The sequence below is a fragment of the Amblyomma americanum genome, chromosome 5 (genome assembly GCF_052857255.1).
Source record: "Amblyomma americanum isolate KBUSLIRL-KWMA chromosome 5, ASM5285725v1, whole genome shotgun sequence".
NCBI classification, from domain to species: domain Eukaryota; kingdom Metazoa; phylum Arthropoda; class Arachnida; order Ixodida; family Ixodidae; genus Amblyomma; species Amblyomma americanum.
The window spans coordinates 87005565-87025535 of NC_135501.1; the positions used below are offsets into that span (position 1 = coordinate 87005565).

The 19971-nt window shown below is 48.1% G+C and overlaps 1 protein-coding gene across 5 annotated transcripts in view; it reads left to right on the forward strand.

Moving 5' to 3' along the window:
• LOC144132578 (sulfotransferase 1B1-like) overlaps window positions 1-19971 on the forward strand; it is a 283601-nt gene that overhangs the window by 186006 nt on the left and 77624 nt on the right. The window contains exon 1 of one of the 5 annotated variants that reach the window (XM_077665072.1): window positions 15014-15389. The exons of the other annotated variants lie outside the window; for them this stretch is intronic. Coding sequence (XP_077521198.1) covers window positions 15319-15389 — 71 coding nt within the window. The 5' untranslated portion in view covers window positions 15014-15318. Of the gene's footprint in view, window positions 1-15013; window positions 15390-19971 lie in introns of those variants that run through there. 5 annotated transcript variants of the gene reach the window in all.

Consider the following 19971-nt stretch of genomic DNA (forward strand, 5'->3'; position numbering starts at 1 on the left):
CACATTCCTTGTGGGATTTTGCATGCACCCCCGGCGTCGACCTACGCATGTGAACTTTCCTGTCCTACTCTCTTATTTGGCCACACAGCCGTCCTCATTGAAATAAAGGGGTTAGATAAATCTATAGTTCGCGTAGGTCTGTACGCTGGAGATTTCTGCTGCGAACTTCATCCCTTCTTTTTTTATTTAGTGATTGGGCTTCATTTCACCGAACGCTTTTGTTTTGTAGGCTACGCATTGTAGGAGCTCTGATAGAAGTCAATTAATCAAAGTGGAAGAAAAAAGGAACCATTGTTAGGGAATTGCATCAAAGGCGTTCGCCGGCGTCACATCGTCACTCACTTTTTTACTGAAGCGCTATGTCGGGAACACGCACGAAGAGAATGCCTTGCCAGTGGGTACGGTATTCGGAGATGGTGCATCCTGGGCTCTCCTACAGTGATGCGGTACATCCAAAGCAGGGTACCGAGCACCCGCCTCTTAGGAATCCCTCACAGTGCGCTTTCCCAAAATGCTCTGTGTGGTTCCAAATTTGAACGGCGACAATGCGCATCTCGGTAGCATGGATACCCTTCGCGTCCGGCGAGGTTATTTTCTTAAATTTTTATTCATTTCGAAGAACCGTGTAGGCTTGAGGAGTACATGACAAAAATCCCTGCTAGAGCGGCTTCACAAGGCTTCAATCGCTTCTATAGATATTCGGCAACGTTTACGTGGTTTATTACCTTAAAAGATTTTCACGGTGTAGAAAAAAATATTGAGGACGATTACGTCACTCCCTAAAACGAAATTTGAGTGCAGGTCTGCAGGTGCCTGGGGCTCTGTAGACTCATTGTTTTAAAGCGTAAGCCTTTCCTGGCTCGTGAGTGGCGTGGACGGAAGTTGTGGACGGAAATTGTCCGCACGATCTGCCAGTCATAAGTTGTATGGTAAATAAAATTAAATATAAAACCTGGTTACAGGGTTCGTAAGCAACACCAATGTAACAAAAAATAAATAAAATAAACACAAAATAAATGTAATAAAAAATAAACAAAGGAAATAAATCGAAAATATATAAAAAACCGAAAACCGAAAAGAAGCTAACGAAAATAAAAATAAAAAGAAAACTGGAAGGAGCCGCCGCGGTGGCTGAGTGGTTACGGCGCTCGGCTGCCGGCCCGAAAGACGCGGGTTCGATCCCGGCCGCGGCGGTCGAATTTCGATGGAGGCGAAATTCCAGAGGCCCGTGTACTGTGCGATGTCAGTGCACGTTAAAGAACCCCAGGTGGTCGAAATTTCCGGAGCCCTTCACTACGGCGTCTCTCATAGCCTGAGTCGCTTTGGGACGTTAAACCCCCATAAACCAAACCAAACCAAAACTGGAAGGAGAAAGGGAAGACAGAGAAATGCTTTCGCATTTCCGCTGTTATGCCCACTTAAGTACAATCCTGTAATTCTGGCTTTGCTGGGTCGTCGGCATATCTGGCCGTGATAGTTCGATATTAATATTAGTTGATGAAGACGACTTTGTGCAATGTACAGCGCACGAGAATGTGGATATTAGTCGGATAGCAGTAATAGTTGAATAAGACGTTGTACAATGCACAGGGCGAGAATGTGTCGCAGTTTAACACGACGCGTGATCGGTTGCGGCGACAGCCTAGTGCTCTCGTGCACTGGCCAGCGATGTTCATCTGTTCGCGGCGCCGCGGGTTCGAATCGCAGTCCCGGACAATTTGTTTTTATTTATTTATGATTTGGCTCGCTTACACCGGCGGCGGCGACGCGGCTCAATCCACGAACGGGCGTTGAAGAGCTACGATCTAAAACAGCCCTAAAGGCCGACCCGTTCCATGATGAAAATAAACGGTGTCAGGCTTGTCTTGCTGCACAAGTGGGAAGAAGCGTTTCCGGAGACCATCGTGAACTGCAGCATAGGACGAATAAGATCACCTACTGCTGAGAGAGATTTGAAATCTTGGAGTTCGGATATCGGCAGTACCTCTTTATGCGTCCGGCACCGTTACATTGGCGGACGCATATTGTTGGCCGCATACAAGTTGCAACGAAAACATGTTTTGCTTTACAGGCAGTACTGACTGCGTGAAGATTTTTTTTTTTGGGGGGGGGGGAGGGAGGGGGGCGCAGGGGGAAGTGGTGTTGCTATATGAGTGCCGCGCTTTGCCCTACTGGGAACAGTGTGTGCTTTCATACGGGTGTGTTGCCTTTGCAGTGCGTGGTAATAAAAAATAACCTGTCCTAAATAGCGCAGGTTTGGTTCAAACCGGATATGACCATAACATGATAAGACATGCTTAAGCAGTATATGGCTCAAGCGGCTCCGATTTCATAATTATGTATGACAGACGCTTTTTTTCCGACTCCCGCCTGTATTCTCCCTTGACAAATTGCAGTGACTGTCGTATGATAACTATTCCTGGAATTTAGCAAAATCTTAATGGAAAGCCATAGTTAGGTTTGCACTAAAGAAAGAGTGAAAAAGAAGCTACCGTTCTTTTTGCTCACATTTCTCGGAAATGACTGTTAAACTGAGTCTATATCCAGAAAACTTTTAAGAACTGCACATTTGGACTAGTAGTTTAATCGAACTCCATTTTAAATTGTAGGCATCAACTAGAATATGTAGTAGTTGCGAGAGTAACGAGCTAATTACTTCTTTTATTTTGTAAACACTCTCTAATGACAGTTTTTTTTGTAGCAATGTGAAGTTTGTTTTTGTAACGCCATAACTAGCTCTCTCGTTACGACAAAGGATTGTGCAATACAACACAGAATTATACTGTAACAACAAGAAATTCTGTTGTTACAACAAAGCCACGTCCCTATGTACTGCACGAAGATACGTTATAAGGACAGAACATTTTCTGTCGTGCTTTTTTGATACGGCGGTTTTGTCTTTTGCAATGTAGACGCTGGCCAAATCCTGCTCGTGGTTCGTGCTCTTCTTTTCAACCCTGTACTTGTCACGGGGTCGCGGCATGTTTTCCTGACGAAATAACATGTGCTGTCGTGCTCCACGTATCCTCACTGTGCTTACAAATGCATGCGTTTGTGTGTATGTGTGTTGATGTGTTGGTTTGTTTCTTGGGTCGCCCGTTATAGAGTAAAAAGTAGTTCGGTGCGCGCAACTGGGGTTGTCCTCTTGTGGCAGATACATGCCCGCCTACTCTCAGTTTAGATTGGGCCAACGGGCATGGCGTTCGTTCCAAACATTCGCAGAGGGGGAAACCTGAGCTACCAGTGGACCTGGTAGCGGGAACCGGTGACCTCGATGGCTGCGACGCACGCGACGCCCGTTTGCGGCTCCAGCATGTTCGCTGAGTAAACAGGGTCAAGGTCGACATTGGACACTAGTTTCCACACTGGGCACCACTAATTACGCGACCGCCTGGTCATTCTAAATTTAGAATATATTCTTGCAGGTAACTGTAGTTTGGCACTGTAGTTTGTCGCGACGTTCACGACCGGCTATAGAGTCGAGTTGTAAGCGCGTCGCTGTCCCCAATACATCATCATCAGCCTTACAACGCCCACTGCAGTACAGATGCCATTCCCGTATCTCTTTCTCTCCAACTAACCCTCTCTTGTGCCAGCTGCCGCCATCCTATCCCCGCACAGTTCTTTATCTCATCCGCCCACCTATATTTGCCGCCCCGAGCCGCCGCGGTGGCTAAGTGGTTGTGGCGCTCGGCTGCTGGCCCGAAAGACGCGGGTTCGATCCCGGTCGCGTTAGTAGAATTTCGATGAAGGCGAAATTCTAGAGGCCCGTGTACTATGAGATGTCAGTGCACGTTAAAGAACCCCAGGTGGTCGAAATTTCCGGAGCCCTTCACTACGGCGTCTCTCATAGCCTGAGTCGGTTTGGGACGTTAAACCCCTTTAAACTAAACTAAACTAAACTTCCTGCCGCCCCCTGCTACGCTTCCCTTCCCTTAGAATCCAGTCTGTTACCCCTAAGGCCCATCGGTTATCATGAGGGTTTTCCATCGGTTACCCTCCTCGATACGTTGACTCAGTTTGTAATCTGTCGTAGCTACGATCGCCAGCAAGCCGGTACTCATATCAAAATAGCTGATTCTTATACGCTTCGTTAACTGACTGTGGCTCGTCGCCCCACTAATCGTGATAGCCCGCTATACAAAAGTGGCTGCCACTTCGTACCGTTCTAATACAGAAACAGTTTTGAGGATAACCGCCCTCGATTCAACCGCCAGCTTATGTACCTTCAATTCTATGCCTTTCCTCGAATTTTATATCAAAATTAGGACGCAACCGTTCGTCGTACAACGTTCCGGTTGGTGTCATGCGATATCTAATTGCGCACAGGATACAGCTGCTAGTGAAATTAAAGGCTAGCTTGCAACAGGGATTCAAACCGACGCCATATAAACTCATGGTGAGACATTCGTGCTTTCGCCTTCACAGCACGTGAGCAGTCCTAAGTGCCTTGCGTATTGTTTGTTTCGCTGGGCGCTTATCAACGATGGAAAGAAATTCCATATCATGTAACATAGGAAAGCTATGCGAATACGCGTTTAATTTTTTAATTGCCATTAAATTCGCTTGCGCCAATGCTTTCTACTAGTAATTTTTTTTCTCTGGCTCTGGTATTCTAGTAATACGCTAGGGGTCAAGTGTGGCTCCATGGCTTCCCCCCTTTCGCTCCTACGTATCCATATCCCGAAAAATGATCAGCCCATCCCCAAGCACGGGGACATATTCCCGTCTCCTGTCCTTTGCTGCCTGGAAGCTTCTACTGCATTGCTAAGAAAAGTTTCAAAACCAGCCGCGGTGGCTCAGTGGTTAAGGCTCTCTGTTACTGATCCGGAGTTCCCGGGTTCGAACCGGACCGCGGCGGCGGCGTTTTTATGGAGGCAGAACGCTTAGGCGCCCGTGTGCTGTGCGATGTCAGTGCACGTTTAAGATCCCCAGGTGGTCGAAATTATTATTCCGGAGCCCTCCACTACGGCACCCCTTTCTTCCTTCCTTCTTTCAATATCCCTCCCTTATTCCTTCCCCTATGGCGCGGTTCAGGTGTCCAACGATATATGAGACAGATACTGCGCCATTTCCTTTCCCAAAAACCAATTATTATTATTACTATTAAGAATTTCAAAGTACGTTGCCGTAGAGCGCGCCCCGCTGGCACTGGAGTGCGAGAGGTGGAAGGTAGACAAGAGATCCTGATTCCTTGAACATTTGTTATGCAAGGTACCATTGACAACCGCTTGTTCAGAAGTCGTAAATGAGCGCCCAGTCCAAGTCTCTCCAACGTCCCGTCTACGTCCCGTCCACGTCCCGTCCGCGTCCCGTCCGCGTCCCATCCACGTCCCTCTTGCAAGTAAAGTTGGGCTCAAGAAGGTACCTGAATAAACCTCCTTCTCAAAGACACGTTAGCAACGGAGTGAATGACTGTTCTCAGCAGTTAAAACACCGTTCCGCCACGCGTCGCACAGCATAGCCAGTTCTGGCCACAAAATCAGTGAGGTGCGCGTGATATGCTGCTCTATGCAGGCTTATGAAAAAGTAACAGGGAGCCGTGCCCTTTCAAAGCAGCGCCGGTTCCTTGCCAGGCGTACACATGGCGTGTCTTCCATCCGTTCCAGTCGCATTACGATGTCTGTCTCGTAATAGTCTGATGACACTTGGGTGCTATAATGAACGCAGCATGAGCTCTCGCTGTATGTAGCAGGGACAGTACAGGTACAGGCCATCTTTGTTGCCGCGGTGTGTTTTCTTTAATGAACAGAGCACCTCGGTATTCATACTCGCTCGGTAGGTAGCCGCAATTACATAGCTGTGTGGACAAGCGCGAGCACTGGTTCACTTTCTAAATGCGTGGTTGGTTTTCGGTCCAGGAAACAGAAACGAAGCAACGAAAATATGTGCCGAGAAGGAGCGACCGTATATATTTCAGGCTGAGTGCAGTGATTGGCATCGCAGTTCTTTTCTGGACATATGCATTATTAAGGAAATCGCCGCCTTAGTCGATGGTTATACGACCTCTTATCACACTTTCGGACAGACGCACAGCGTGTGGTTTCAAGCTTCCCTATTGCCGCGTACTCACCGCAATCTCTGTCACTCTAAACGTATGCCTAAAGTGAAAACCATACTTTGTGCTCCTAAGACGGCATAACGCTGCCTGGCTGTAGGAAAATGACGGGACCAGTTCTTCATTCTGCCGGAACAAAACTGCTCTGAAACAAACTAACAAGAAAAAAAAAATTCTCAAGGACACCTATTTTCATTATGAGTTGGCAATGCGGTAGTATCAAATGCTGTTGATAACTTCGCCCGAATTGACGTCACCTCCGGTCGGGGGACGTCACCTCCCTGCAGCCAGTGGGCGAATATTGTGACTGAAGATGCATTTCGGCTGGGCTTGTAATAATTAGGGAAAAGAAAGAACGCTCAATAGCTTAACGGTGCTAGGATTTGCCCTGAATAAAGGACATGACGGTCTTCCCTCATCGGTATTTTTCCGCGCTTCTTTAATATTCTGTTTTAAAATGCACCAACTAACCCATCCTGAAGCTTTTACTGCTGCGACATTAAGGGAGAAAAAGCGAAATCTTCCGAACAACTAAAATTTGTATTTGGGCCAGTCGGTTTTTATTTGCGTCATCAGAGGACAGCGCAATAAAACGGCACAGAACACTGCAGAAGCACAGAAGACTGGACAGCGCCCGTTCTGTCTCCTGTGTTTATGCTGTGTTCTGCGCCGTTTTTTGCGCTGTCTTCTAATTATCTCTTCGAAGAAGCAACTTAAGCTAATGATCTAAATATACCAGAAATTATTATAGAATGTCAACATTCTACCACCTGGTATCAACACCATGTGACTGGCTCAGAAGGCGCCATTACGTCAAATTTCTCGTAAACACGTAAAATATAGTAAACGTTCGCTGGAGACTTTAAGTCCAGTCAGCGGGACTTGAATATTATCGCTTTAGTGTCGAGCACGACAAATAAATTCTCAGTGTAGTATTCGTTTAGTGTGCAATAAAAATTAGGTACAGGACAGAGGAACTAAGGGGCTCGCTGTACCTAAAGCATTTCACTCAGCCTTCTTGCAAATGTTAACTGCGCTGGACAGCCTTAATCCGGCTGCATATTCATGGGACAGCGCAAGGCACGACGACAAAAGGATATAAATAGTGAGGCACACACCAGGGCCCTTGTGAATATACATCCTTGCGCTGTATATTCACCGGGCAGAACCAACTCGGTCATCAATACGCTATTGGGATTTTAAAGCGACATGAGGCGAATCCGAACGCAGTCAGCTCGTACGAGAATGGCTCATGAATGACGGATGCTTTTGCAGATACAGACCGCAATCTGCATGCCGACACCTAGCACTACCTCTACCGCTCCCTACTTCTCGTACCCTCCTCGTTCTTCCTGGTGTTTTTACATCATTCGAACTCGATGCACGACCAACGGGCTCAAGCGGAGCAATGGCGTCACTAGGCTCCAGCCAGTGGGAATTATCTGCATTGGCGATGTCACTTCCCACCAGAGAATGGGAATTATCCGCACTGATGACTTCACTTCCGTGAAGCTAATGGACGAAATTTATGAGCGACGACGCATCTTTTTCCCTCGATGAGATTTCTACTGCGATCGCGTTAATAGGCTCACTTTTCTTCCTTTCCTGTTTCAACTTTCGCCTCTGGCGAGTGGACGATGGGAAACTACTGCCACCCTTTCCTTGTTTGGCTTCCAGCCGTTGCGCTGTTTTGCAAGAGCCATTTTTTTAGACGTCGCACGGACTTCAGTGAGACAAGCTGTGATATTTCCATACCGTACTCAGCTATCAAGTTGCACAAGTGCGCAGCTGTAAACGCACCGAGTATACAGCGTGACCCGGCGACGAGACATCGGCCGCGTCTTTTCCTCCGTTTCTTTCTCGGCGCCGATTCAGCGTTTACCGCGAGTTCGCTCGCACTCGCAACGGTTCACAAAGTACCCCGCTTATCGAGTAGCCCCTTTCATCTCCACCAATCGTAACCGCGTCCACGCGTCCTGCGACTCGTGCATGCTGGTGATACGGTTCGCTCCTTCGAGTTCCGCTGGTTTGGCGCCTGCGCATCGCGGTGAGGCTCGAGCTTGCTCAGCGGCTTCTTGGAGGTCTCCTCATGGCCAAGTCAGCGCGCCGCGTCCCCTCCGCTGCTTCTGCTCTGAAAATTTCATCGCAGGTCTTGTTATTGGCTGCTGAACTTTTCCCGCTCCGAAGCCGCTTAAATGTAGTCATTCTGCCGGTCAAAAGACATCTATAGAAATGCAGCTCAACTCTCTGGCAGCCTCCAAAATTTAAAGGCGACAGCAGCACCAAGGTCCAAGTGACAATTTCGTGGAGTCTAAGAGCCCAAGTAGCCATGAGGAGCTTCAAGGTCGTATTGAGAAGTGGGGCGGTGCAGGCGGGCTGGCCGCTTCCTGTCACTGTGGTCGGCACCATGTGGAAATACATTTACTGACCGTCCCAAACCTACGCTACGATTCCACACCTGCCCTGTTTCATTCTGTAAATTGGAAGTCCTGGAGGTGGCATCTTCGATTCAGATCTTTTTTTGGGATTGATTTCGCCGAGAGAAGTAAATGCACCGCATATTGTTTACACTTCTACGCGCGCCCGGGTGGTGCTCCTGCTGCCGTCTCCTTCCCACAGGTTTTCCGGTCTACGAATCGTCCGTTTAGCGTCCGTTGGCTTGCTTCATGACGAGCAGCCGATTGCTCTATTGCACGGGGTCACTGATGCAGCTATGATGATGAGCACTGAAAAACTACTTGATTTGAGGAATCCAATTCCCAAAAAGTTCCTTAAGAACGTAATAATGCAAGAAAACATTGAATTCAATTGATTTATTTTTCTTGTGCTTTGTTAGCATTTATGGCCTTACAGGGCTGCTTGTTTTATCCCTTTTGTCCCCTAAAAAGGGAATCAATTCTTCGCAATTGTGGTTTTATATGTTTCTAATGACTGTCTGCTGACCTGCATACGGAGCAGATGCATTTGTCAGGCTTCTTGCCTTTTGCCTTTGCTCCGGTTTCTGTAAATCAGAACGAAATAAATAAACTGAAATGAAAAAAATGAAATGAAAAAAATAACTTACGTGTTTTGTGCATCATATATAAAATGTTTTCGCAAGATGATGCATTTACGCAATCACGCGTCATAATGGTGATATCTAACGTTCGCCTTCTTCCTGTAAAAGATACTACCGTTTGGGACATGTTGGCGAGGGAACACTAGGTACTCATGCGGCGGCGCAGGGAGGCGCTTTCCGTTCGCCGCCTTGAGGGTTTGTTGGGAGTTCTGGCTGTATTCAGCCTTACACCCCGTCCGGTTCCCGTGTCCGTTAACTTATGTACCAGTCCTTGTGCACGGGTGCTGAGGTGCATGAAGCACAAATGTCAGCCTATCACTGTTTCGCACCTGCGTTTATGCTTCGAGTAGGTGCACCTGCAAGAAAGCCGAACGTCCTGAAACGGACCAACGTCACTTATTCAGCTAGCGCTAATAATACGCGGACCTCAGTATGAGCTCAGATCCCTACTCAGCTTGGTAGCAGGGGAGCACCGACGTATATATTAAGCGGTAACCGCATGAGGCGATATTCCTTCGCGATACGTCGCGCGATGACGCCGCCGTCGCCCATCGCTGTCGCTGGCGCAAACCGCACGAAGCGACGGGACTCGGCGTCGGAGCGGCGCGTTTTCAGTGTTGCTCGATTGCGGCTGCTTCAGCGTTCAGTCATTTTGTGGTAATTAACGCGTAGAACAACGGTCCTAAGGCTTCATACAAGATTAAACACAATAAAAACATTGAAAAATATATTTAGGTAATAGTTTTATTCTTAGTCTACACAAACTCATGTGACGCAGAAAAGTGCGCCCGAGGGACGCTGCGATGAGGCGCCAGGCGGCATTCCTGCGCTCTTGCGACTCATAGTGCGTGTAGGACATACCCACAACACCCTTTACGTTTGAACTTCATTAATTAAATTCTTGCATAGCTGCCATGGTGAGGGATGCGTCGGCTGTTGCTCCGCGCGGAAAAAAAAAATCGACTTTCGCGCGCAAGACGGATCGGAAGTTACTCACCCGCAAGGCCTACCGTCATTGGCTAGTATCGTACGGCACTTCCGGGCTATGGGCGAAATTTTTTGCAAACCCAGGACCTGGGCGACGCGATGAGCGACAGTGCTTCGGCGGCCCTCAGCCCATCGCGCGATGCCATCGCGCGGCGTGTCGCCGCGAATTTTCGCCTCATGCGGTTACTGCTTTACACGCGCAGATGATATGCTCGAAAAATACGTAGGCCTCTATTGGAGCTTTGTTAAGAGATGCGCGCTGAGAAAATGCCCACTGCGTAAAGGGGCACCCTATGTTATTTGATGCAGTAAGGTAATCCATGATTAGCATGTATTTGCGAGAAGTTTACTGTGTTAGGGTATTTCTTTAATAATAATGGTCGTCTGCCTCGTAAACCATCTGCATACGCAAATTTTAACCGTATGTTTTTGTCAAAATGTTATTGTTTACTTTTTTAGGCAATTTCTTACCGCAGCGGAAGCCTAGTAATTAGAGTATATGTGGGCGTATAGCGACTCTGTTGTACGTGCCTTTATTGAGTGCAATCGATGTGGGCGCCAGAGGAGTGCGTGTTTTCGAGAAGTGTACAAAGAGTGCATCCCTCTTCACCCCGAAACTTTTCGTTGCTCCTGATTCATTAAAGCCATAGTCAAGAACGCTCAACTTTCAAAAGCAAATTGGATCTCTACATTTCATCTCTTATAAGCGAACAGTTGACACGAGCCCAGAAATTTATGCTTTGTACACAGCGCACTGTTTTTTGAACTTGAATTTTGCACATAATTTATCGTCAGTCTCCGGCGTTCTTTGCCCTTAGGTACCCTTGCACCAATAATCACAACTAATCATCATCCGCATAGTATGCGAGAGGTGCAGGGCTGGATCCCCAGCGTCACCGGGTACCCACCAGCTTTCTAACAGGTGTAAGCTTTCTCTCGGCCTGGTGTTAGGCTTGGTGAAAGGGTCTTTGGCTTCAAAGGACCGCTAACGCGTAGAAGCTCAAAATGTGCCATGTGCGGTAAAGGCATTTGAGACAAAAAGGCAGTGATGGAGACAGCTTGGTGGGTAACGTTGGCTTGACAGCGAAGCATCCTATATTTTGCGAGTCGCTTTCTTTGGCGAAATGAAGAAAATATTTGAAATTCTTCACGGATTTTCGGTGCGTCCCCACAAAATAAGCGCCAACCATTCAGTACTCGAGTGTAGCCTGGCGTCGGTATCGATATGTTTGATGCGGCTGTATTCAAAGCCTAATCGTGGAAAAATGCGTTCTCACAAAATCCGCCCATTGGCTGGCGGGAATTGACGTCACCAGACCGAATAATTATCACATGCTGGACGGAAGTGAGATTGCTTTATTCGGAGTGATGCCATTTCCGAAAAAGTCATCAGAAGCTTCTAATGCTACCTCATTATCAACACGTGAGATTGTTAGATGTTGCTGTGAATTTTTGTTAATTCGGGTGGCAGTACTCGCGAATCTAGCAAATGAGTATGTCTTCGTCTGCAAACTGATTGATGGTCATGTTTCGAATGAGGAGTACAAGAGATTCTTATTCTTGAAGTGAAACCGACTAGTATTCTGCTGGAAGCTGGCAGCATGTCATTGCTACTACATGCAACAAAAGGAGAATATTTTTGTTTGAGTTGTAGTGTAATAACTTGAATTTAAAACGCGCCCTTCACCTAATATATATACTGGTAGCTACCAATAGATTGATCTGCGGTTTCCGAATGGATACAACTAAAATATACACGTCATATATGAGTCGTATTTTGGACCACATTATTTCTTGGTGCAATTTCGCGCCTTTATCATTGCGGGCCGCCGGCTGGGGCTCACATCACGTTAGCGTTGGTTAGCATAATTACAAAGCACCATCACTTGGGACTTGTTTCTGCACCTAGTGAGTGCACCTCTTCACTCAGCTGGCTGGCACTGAAAAATTTTGACCTGTGACAAGCTTCTTTGGCCTACGGCTGTCTGTACCAGTGGAACATCTACAGCACCGAGCTCCTTATCGGTTCACCCACCGGTACGGTACTATTACGCCAACTCTTTTATTAGTTCGGTTTATCACTCACCTCTTACTGAATGCACAACGAAAGGTCTCTGGTGTGTGAACGGCGTCCTTCTAAAGCATTGTTCGCAGCCTTATCTCTCTCAGATTAAAATAACGTTATCAGGGACGTTCTTCTGCATTGCCATCCCACGGAGGCCCGCCGTAGGCTGTGGCTGACAAGCGCCAGAGGATTGGCCGTTGATTGTGTACAGTTACCTTCGATAGTTGGGAGGCCCGTGACGTCGATCGCTCGTTGTAGGCTTGCAGCTTTCGCAGAAATTTATCGAAGCGAAATAGTGTAGTTCTTTCGTTGCCATTTTCATCTGCATTGCTGACGGTTATCGAATAGCTTCTTCGTCGCGGAAACGGGCTTACAGCTTCGAGTCATTGTCGTTGCTTTTGCGAGAATTCCGCATTCACCCAACATTATACGCATTATCCCTGGTGTGGTGGTATTCCTACGTTTACACGCATTACGTGGACATGCACAGCTAAACCCAACCACTTAAAGCCGCAAATCGTGGCGCTGGAGCAGCGGGAGATGACGCTGGCCAGCGGCATCTTGGACGACCAAGAGGCGCTAGTCGCCATCGTCAAAGAGTCGGCGGAAGCCACTGGAGTCTTGGACTGAGGACCCCATCCAAAATCCTCTCCGGTCTCCTATTACACAATTAGTTTTTTCCTCTCTCTTGCGAGGAAAAGTTACTGTCAGCAGGCTGGCTCGTGAAGCATTTTGTCCTGATCACAGATGGTCTTGCTGCAGTATCGCATTTAAAGATTTCCGACTGGATCCAATGGAAGGAAAGTGTCGCTTGTAAATTTCTGAAGATCCTTAATACGTAGAGCTTATCACCGCAGATTAAACTGCGTCGTCCCATGCCTGCATGGACGTGTTGGACTGGTGAAGGTGTGGAAGTGTCGCCTTTTAGAGATAATTCCTTCTAATCACGGAACGGCGTATTACGGCAACATGTAATGTGACGCAGGTTTTATTCAAATTTCTCCGTCTGCTACGTACTCGCCCGTTAACGTTTATGGAAAGTCTCAAGCGGATGACCTGTCGTCGTAGGTTTCAACAAAAGTCTCCGTGAGGTCGAGTCCTCCTCGAAAATGTCGAATCTTTGATCCCTGGCACGAAGTTGTGACATCATCCTTCTGCATTCGTGCCTTGACAGCCTGCTATCGCTCCTACCAATGCACATCGGTTTATCTCAATGCGAGGACTGAACTTGTGGCACTGTAGCTCTTCTTTGACGTCGTTGAGTGTGTTTTCCCGATAGGAATTATTGCCCGACACTTGCTCGCTGCGTAACCACTAGGTCCGTTATTGGGACGCAGTGGACAACGGCGGCCTTGGGTATTCATTCTTAGCAGAGAATTGCCCTTACTGTAACCTGCTCGGATATATGGCGGCAGAAAGCTGTTCGCTCAGTAGAAATGATAATGGTGGTGGCGTCTGGCGATTGCAAAGTAAATGAGAGGTAATTTAAGATGATGTATGCCGGAGCGGGCTGTTTGAAGAAAACGCTCAGACGGCAGTCTATACATTTTTGTTACATCTTCCAAACTTGGATTACTTAACATAGTAAGTCCAGCTTCATTTTTAGACCGGTACCTGTATGAATGATGTGGCACATTTTTTGACTTGTTGCCCAGGGAATGGCCTGCAAAAAATTGTTTACATTATACACGAAAGGCATATTTTAGCCTTACGGGTCGAAATCTTTGCGCACATTCATACGGTACAGAATCGTATTACAAGGGAGCCGGTCCGGAGGGCAATACGAGAGAAATTATTTCGCGGGTTACTTTCCTAGTAGTGCCTTCACCACTATCTTTTCTTTTTTTTCTGTTTTTGCCTGGTCCATGCTTCCTGTCGGACTTCCCCACGAGTGAACCGAGCCTCATGTCAGAACAATAAAGGCTTTCAGCCATTTTGTTTTGGCGTCATGCCTTTCAGTTGCCAAGAAAGTGCGAAGGGAGAAGTACTTTTTGCGTCCACTTACAATGGCATCAAGCGCCATCTCTAGCCGCAGATGAGGGTAATGCCGGCGCGGATTTAAGAGCCGCATCCATGTAAGCAATTTTTCGACGGAATAGCGCTTTCCCTCTGCCGTTATATATCGAGAAATGAAGTTAAAAAAAAATGCGTTTTCAAACAAGAAAAAGGCCTTCAGATCATCATCATCATTATCATCATAATTATGTCACTGAACACGTTCACTGCAGGTCGAGGCCCTGCTCATATACCTCATATTAATCTTACCCTAGGTTAGTTGAGGCCATATTATTTTCCCAAACTTCCTAATCCCATTCGCTTGCCTGTCTATATGTCTCGCCACGCTACGCTTGTCTTCTATTCTACTGCATTCCGTTAATATGCGATGGTCAGTTATCTTGCTGCGCATTACATGTCGTACCCATGCCCATTTCTTCTTGGTTTCGTCCATAGGATGTCAAACTCGCGTTTGTTCTCTGGCACACACTGCTGTCCTCTTGTCTCTTAGCGCTGCACCTATTTTTTCTTTTCTACAGCTGCTTCCAAAGGTTGCCGTTGTATGTCCGCCCGCGGTCCGAATCCCTGGGGCTTATCCCCGCTGCCCACGTGGACAGGACGCGGCGCCGGCAAGCGCAGAGAGATCTCCAATCCTTTCACTGCTCTCGCCTCCTCATCCCACGCTCAGAGTGTCTGAACTCTCTCCTTCCTCTACTTCCGCCCTCACCCGTAGGCAGCCACAGCCTTCCTTTATCAGCCCTCTACCTCCTCGCTTACCCCCTCGATGCGATACACAGCTGTGCCTTCCGTCCGCCCCGTATAAAAGAGGCGCACGCAGATCCACGGATCCTTCAGTTGCCGTCACAGGGGGCCGGGCGGCATCGTTGATCCGTTGGTGTGGTGGTCTCGGGACAAGTACAAGCCGCGCAGGGCTTAAGCCACACTCGTCGGATCCGCGAGCGTCCATTACCCAGCCCCCCTACCACCACCATCTTTTACCATCACGACCGAGGTGATTAGTCCTGTGCTGCTTGTCACCACCGTGCCCGAAAGTGTTCCCCGAGTGGACCCCCTTCAGCCGGATTAAGACAGTGTGCCAGGGCACAAGAGCGTCCAAGAACGGTTCCCGCCGGTCCAGGAGCAGGAGGAAGCGCTATGGGAATCGTGGCCGTGTGCGAGCGGACTGTGATCACCGTCCAGCTGTGGTTACTGCATTTCCTGGCGCGGTGCGTACGCGACCTGTCCCTCTTTTTATTTAACTTTTTACTAAATGAGCCCTCTGCCCCCTTGTCAGTGATCGAAGGACACGGGAAAAACTCATTTCGTTGCCGCTCTTTCTTTGCTTTTTTCCCTTTGTTCCCCTCCAGACGTGTGGTGTAGCATTCTGGTCATCGCCTGGTTAACCTCCCTGCATTTAGGTCATTCTTTTTTTCTCTCTCTCTCTCTCTCTCTATTTGTATACACGGCAGACGTAAAAGGTCATCGTACGATGTAAAGTAAGATACCTTTAAAAGGAAGGAAACCGATTCGAATACCAGCCTTCGGCGGATTCCACAAAGTCCTTCAATGGCAAAGGCCGGACATTGTGAAGAAACAGTTTCTTGCACCCTGTTGTTGAATGAAAGAAGCTGTACTAGCTCCTGAGTAGTTTAATCTCCCCCCTATCTTTCTGTCTATTCATTATACGTATAAATAACAGCGCCGCCTCCCGGCAAGCTGCTGCAATATTGCTTATTTTTTGTTTATACGTGCGAGCAAGGGCGCTGTGCTACTTGTCACGGTCAGTCCTTGAAGTCGTTACCCCCGCTTCACATTTTAGATGTATATTAGGCGCGCACGCTGTTTTACATAGCACGAGCACAAGAGAGGCGACTTTTCAGCTCAGTATAAAATATATATATTACATTGTTTGTGTGTCTATGCATCTTTCGACCCGAAGAGTTGAGTTGTCAGTGTAGGCAGCGAACTCTAACAGAATATACTTCCGTTTTCTGTATTCACAACTGCTGAACTTCCTGAATACTGTAGAGAATGAGCAGCAACTTTCAGATCTGCTTTATAGCTCCGAAATTAATGGCCGTAGAGTTTCGCTCGCACCTAGCTAAATCAAAAGCTTTAGATATTAACCCCAGACGACAAAGTCGCAGTGACCTCTCTTGCTGAGGCCACAGCTTTTTCCAAACTGCGCGGTTCAGGTGTCCAACGATATATCAGACGGATACTGCGCCATTTCTTTCCCCCCAAAACCAATTATTATCGTTATTATTCAATCTACAGTGAAAATTTGTCGCTGAAGCATGCCCGCTTTGCACACATGTGCCCATTCAACGACCTATGGGGCGGCACAGGCTTCCGATAATTAATAATGCTGTGAGTAGATCAAGGGCCTCTTCACGCGTGTTTCCGGGAAGTGGCGTGCGTTTCCAGGAATTCCTTGTCAAGGTAGGTCATTTATACGAGCTACAAATTTACGCTAGCGTGATGTTTCCGTTGTCTTCGCACTTCCCTTTCTGGTCGTCTTTCATAACCCTTACGTTAAACCGGCGGAATTTCAGCTGCGCAGATTTGCCTTTGCGATTTTTACAACCTTTACCCAGCCCATGACAAATGGTAGCGGTCATTGGTTTCCTCTGGTGGTGCTTCAAAATTCACAACGAGAGTAATAGCCTGTGAAACTTGTCCTTCGGTCGTTGTCCGCGCGGGCCATTTGAGGCTTACTCAAGTATATTGAGGCAGCCGTGGCCTCGAGATAGCTCGGCCGCCTCGACTGCGTGAGTTGGTGGATACAACTTCCACTGTCGACCGGCTACCCGCCGGTTTCTTAATGGGAATACGCTTATCCCCCGACCTGGTGCTTGGCTGTCCAGGGTCAGTGACTTGAGAAATGACCCTTCGGCTTCAAAGCCCGTCACTGTGAGCTTGAACAGGAACGTCTAAAAATGTTCGCGAGGAAACTTTACCGCTAAGTCTGATTTCAGCTGCTTGACGGCACTACAGGTCATCGATCTAAAGCGACTCCACGTAATAAACACATCGAGGCGGGCTCTGCTTCCACGCGACAAAGCTCTTGACGACGCACTCCGCTGCCTCGCTTTCCGCCCGGCCAGTTCGCGCGTACTGTACTTACGGTACGGACAAGCACGCCTCAGCAAGTGCGCGAGACCTTCTCTGCCTCCACGTCTTGGCCGAAGCCGAGTCAGCGGCAAGTCAGAGCCAGAGAAAATAGGAAAAAAAAACCGATTCCTTCGTTTCCGTGCTTAACGTGAGCATGGTACAGTTCGTCGAACCCTGCGGCTTCTTGACGAAGCGGCGGCGAAAACTTGCCCGCTTTGAGGACACTTGGCTGTCTCGTGCTAGCGTCTAGTCTTGCCAAACGGGCACTGCAGTCTGTTATCTCTGCAAGACTGCGTGATATAGGGGGAGCGATGAATTCATAGCGGGCTGTACCTCCTCACTACCTTCCCGGCGGTGTCCAGTCGAGATAGCGGGGCCGCAGACATCGTGTTAGAACAGCCAGCCAGCCGCTTATTCTACATGATGCGCCCTTGTTATCAACGTGTTCGAGTTGCCGAGAGCGAGGGTCACACCCCCTCGGTGGGAAGAGAAAAAAGAAAAGCAGTGTGTATGTGTATCTTTCGCGCCTGTGGCGACAATGCGGCTCAATCGTGTTCACTCGAGTGCTTTTCGAGATAGTGCACGTTGCTTCCTTTCTGGAGTACGCGCTGTTATTTCGAGTAAGCGCGTCCTGGCCGAATGCACTTTGGCTTTTGGCTGTGAAACTGCCACTGGGTGCAATGTAGACGTTAGCGCCATCTGGAGAGGGAAGCAAGACGGAAGGAGAGGTGAATGTCGTCAAAGAAGCAATGTTTGAACAACTCCTCTTGCTATCACTTAAAGCTAGAACAGTGAACGGATATTAGAGGCGAGAGAGCGGCTTAAAAAGACCTGCGCCTAGGCGTTATAGTTCTTTATCTAATGTAAGGCTGTTCCATTGAGAAATCGGCTGTATTCCGTTGGGAGCGAAATAAGCAACAAGATCGCTTGATTTGGAATTACTTCTTTCTTGGAGTGGTACAAAGTTCCCAGTTTCAAGAAGCCTTGAAGCACCCCTCTTGTTAGGTGTGCCTAGGAACACGTCAGAAATTCTGAAACGATGGAAGCGTTCAAGTTCTTATCTCGGTGTTTCCGATGAAAGGCTTCTCCGTATTACGCATCGCTGTCGTGGCTTCAGCGGAGTACGGACACCTAGCAGAGAAGCGTTAACTTCATAAATCCTAAGCGTTCAGGATAGTACCGGTGAAAATAGTAGTGATGGTTAAAATATACCGCGTCTGTCTTCAGAGTTTTAATGAATTAAAGTGAAGGGACACGGAATCGTGCCCGAGACGTGTCATCGAAATCCACGCCATCCTGCTTTTACGCTTCGAATGCTACAGCCCGCGTCGCCTTCCTTTGTCATATCGTTTTTCGTACTCATTATCGGATTCGACTGACAGGCAGTCCGTAATATCCGCCCTACAAGTTTTAACGTGTGCTTCAGTTCCTAATCTACATAGCAGAACCTGCAATTTGTGGTGAAATCCTCTGAAATCACTTAATAGAGACAACTAAAGGCCCAGATAATTGTTCCAGATAATTCGTTTACAACCACTGGCCCGAAAGACGCGGGTTCGATCCCGGCCGCTGCGGTCGAATTTCGATGGAGGCGAAATTCTAGAGGCCCGTGTACTGTGCGGCGTCAGTGCACGTTAAATAACCCCAGGTGGTCGAAATTTCCGGAGCCCTTCAGTGCGGCGTCTCTCATTGCCTGAGTCGCTTTGGGACGTTAAACCCCCTTAAACTAAACTAAACTAAACATTTACGACCATGATAAGGTTCTCCATGTTTGAGTAAAGTAGTTTGGTTATAATGGACATTTCAGTGACTGTGCAGAGCGTTTTGTTCCGCTTATTCTGTTTAACCGCACGTGGAATGCATTACGAACCTTTTGAATACCTAGTACCGTGTTATCTTTACCGTAGTGCCGGGAGCCCGCCTACCGCCAGTGCGCACGCGCTCATTGGTCCCGATGCCACAGGCGCGCTCACAAGCGCAAGGTACCTGGCGCCATATGGCGCTCTGATGGCGCGTTCACACTTGGACATTCGGCGGCGAGAGGGAGCGGAATCCGCGGCCGCAGATATGCTGTCTCGTTCACACTACCCGGCCACTGCTTGGCCGCTCATCGTCTGTGTGTAGTCTGCTCACGGCGTACACAGATGTGGCAAGAGGTTAATCGATGCTGTCTACATACCAAAACTGTATGCACGCTTGCGTACGCTAAATGCAGCTATTTTGTCGGATGTTACGCCATTTCTAACATTCTCACATTTTAAATGCGTAGTCGCGCCATCTGGTGGTTAGGAGAGGAACCATTGTTGTCAACAAACCGACGCCCCTCTTAAGTCTAAAAGGCGAAGAATCGTCACCCGAAATAAAAATTAGAGCAAATTTATCGCTAAAACATTTTCTTATGGGCGAGATAAGTCAAAGCGAAAGACCGCTGGCTCTTTTATGGCCAGTGAACGAGCTAAAGAAAGGCAGTAACAGCGACGAATTCAGTCCGAAGCGAGGCGTCCTGCATCGAAGGGCGCCGCCATGTTTGTCGCCGCGGGTACTCGCCTTCCTATTGGCTGCGAGATTCGGAGGATTTTTTTCCGCCGGCAGAATTCGGTCCTGGACCGATCGGCCTTTCCGCTGGGTATTGCGGCGGAATCTCTGCCGCGGCAGCGGATTCCGCTCGCTCTCGCCGCCGAATGTACAAGTGTG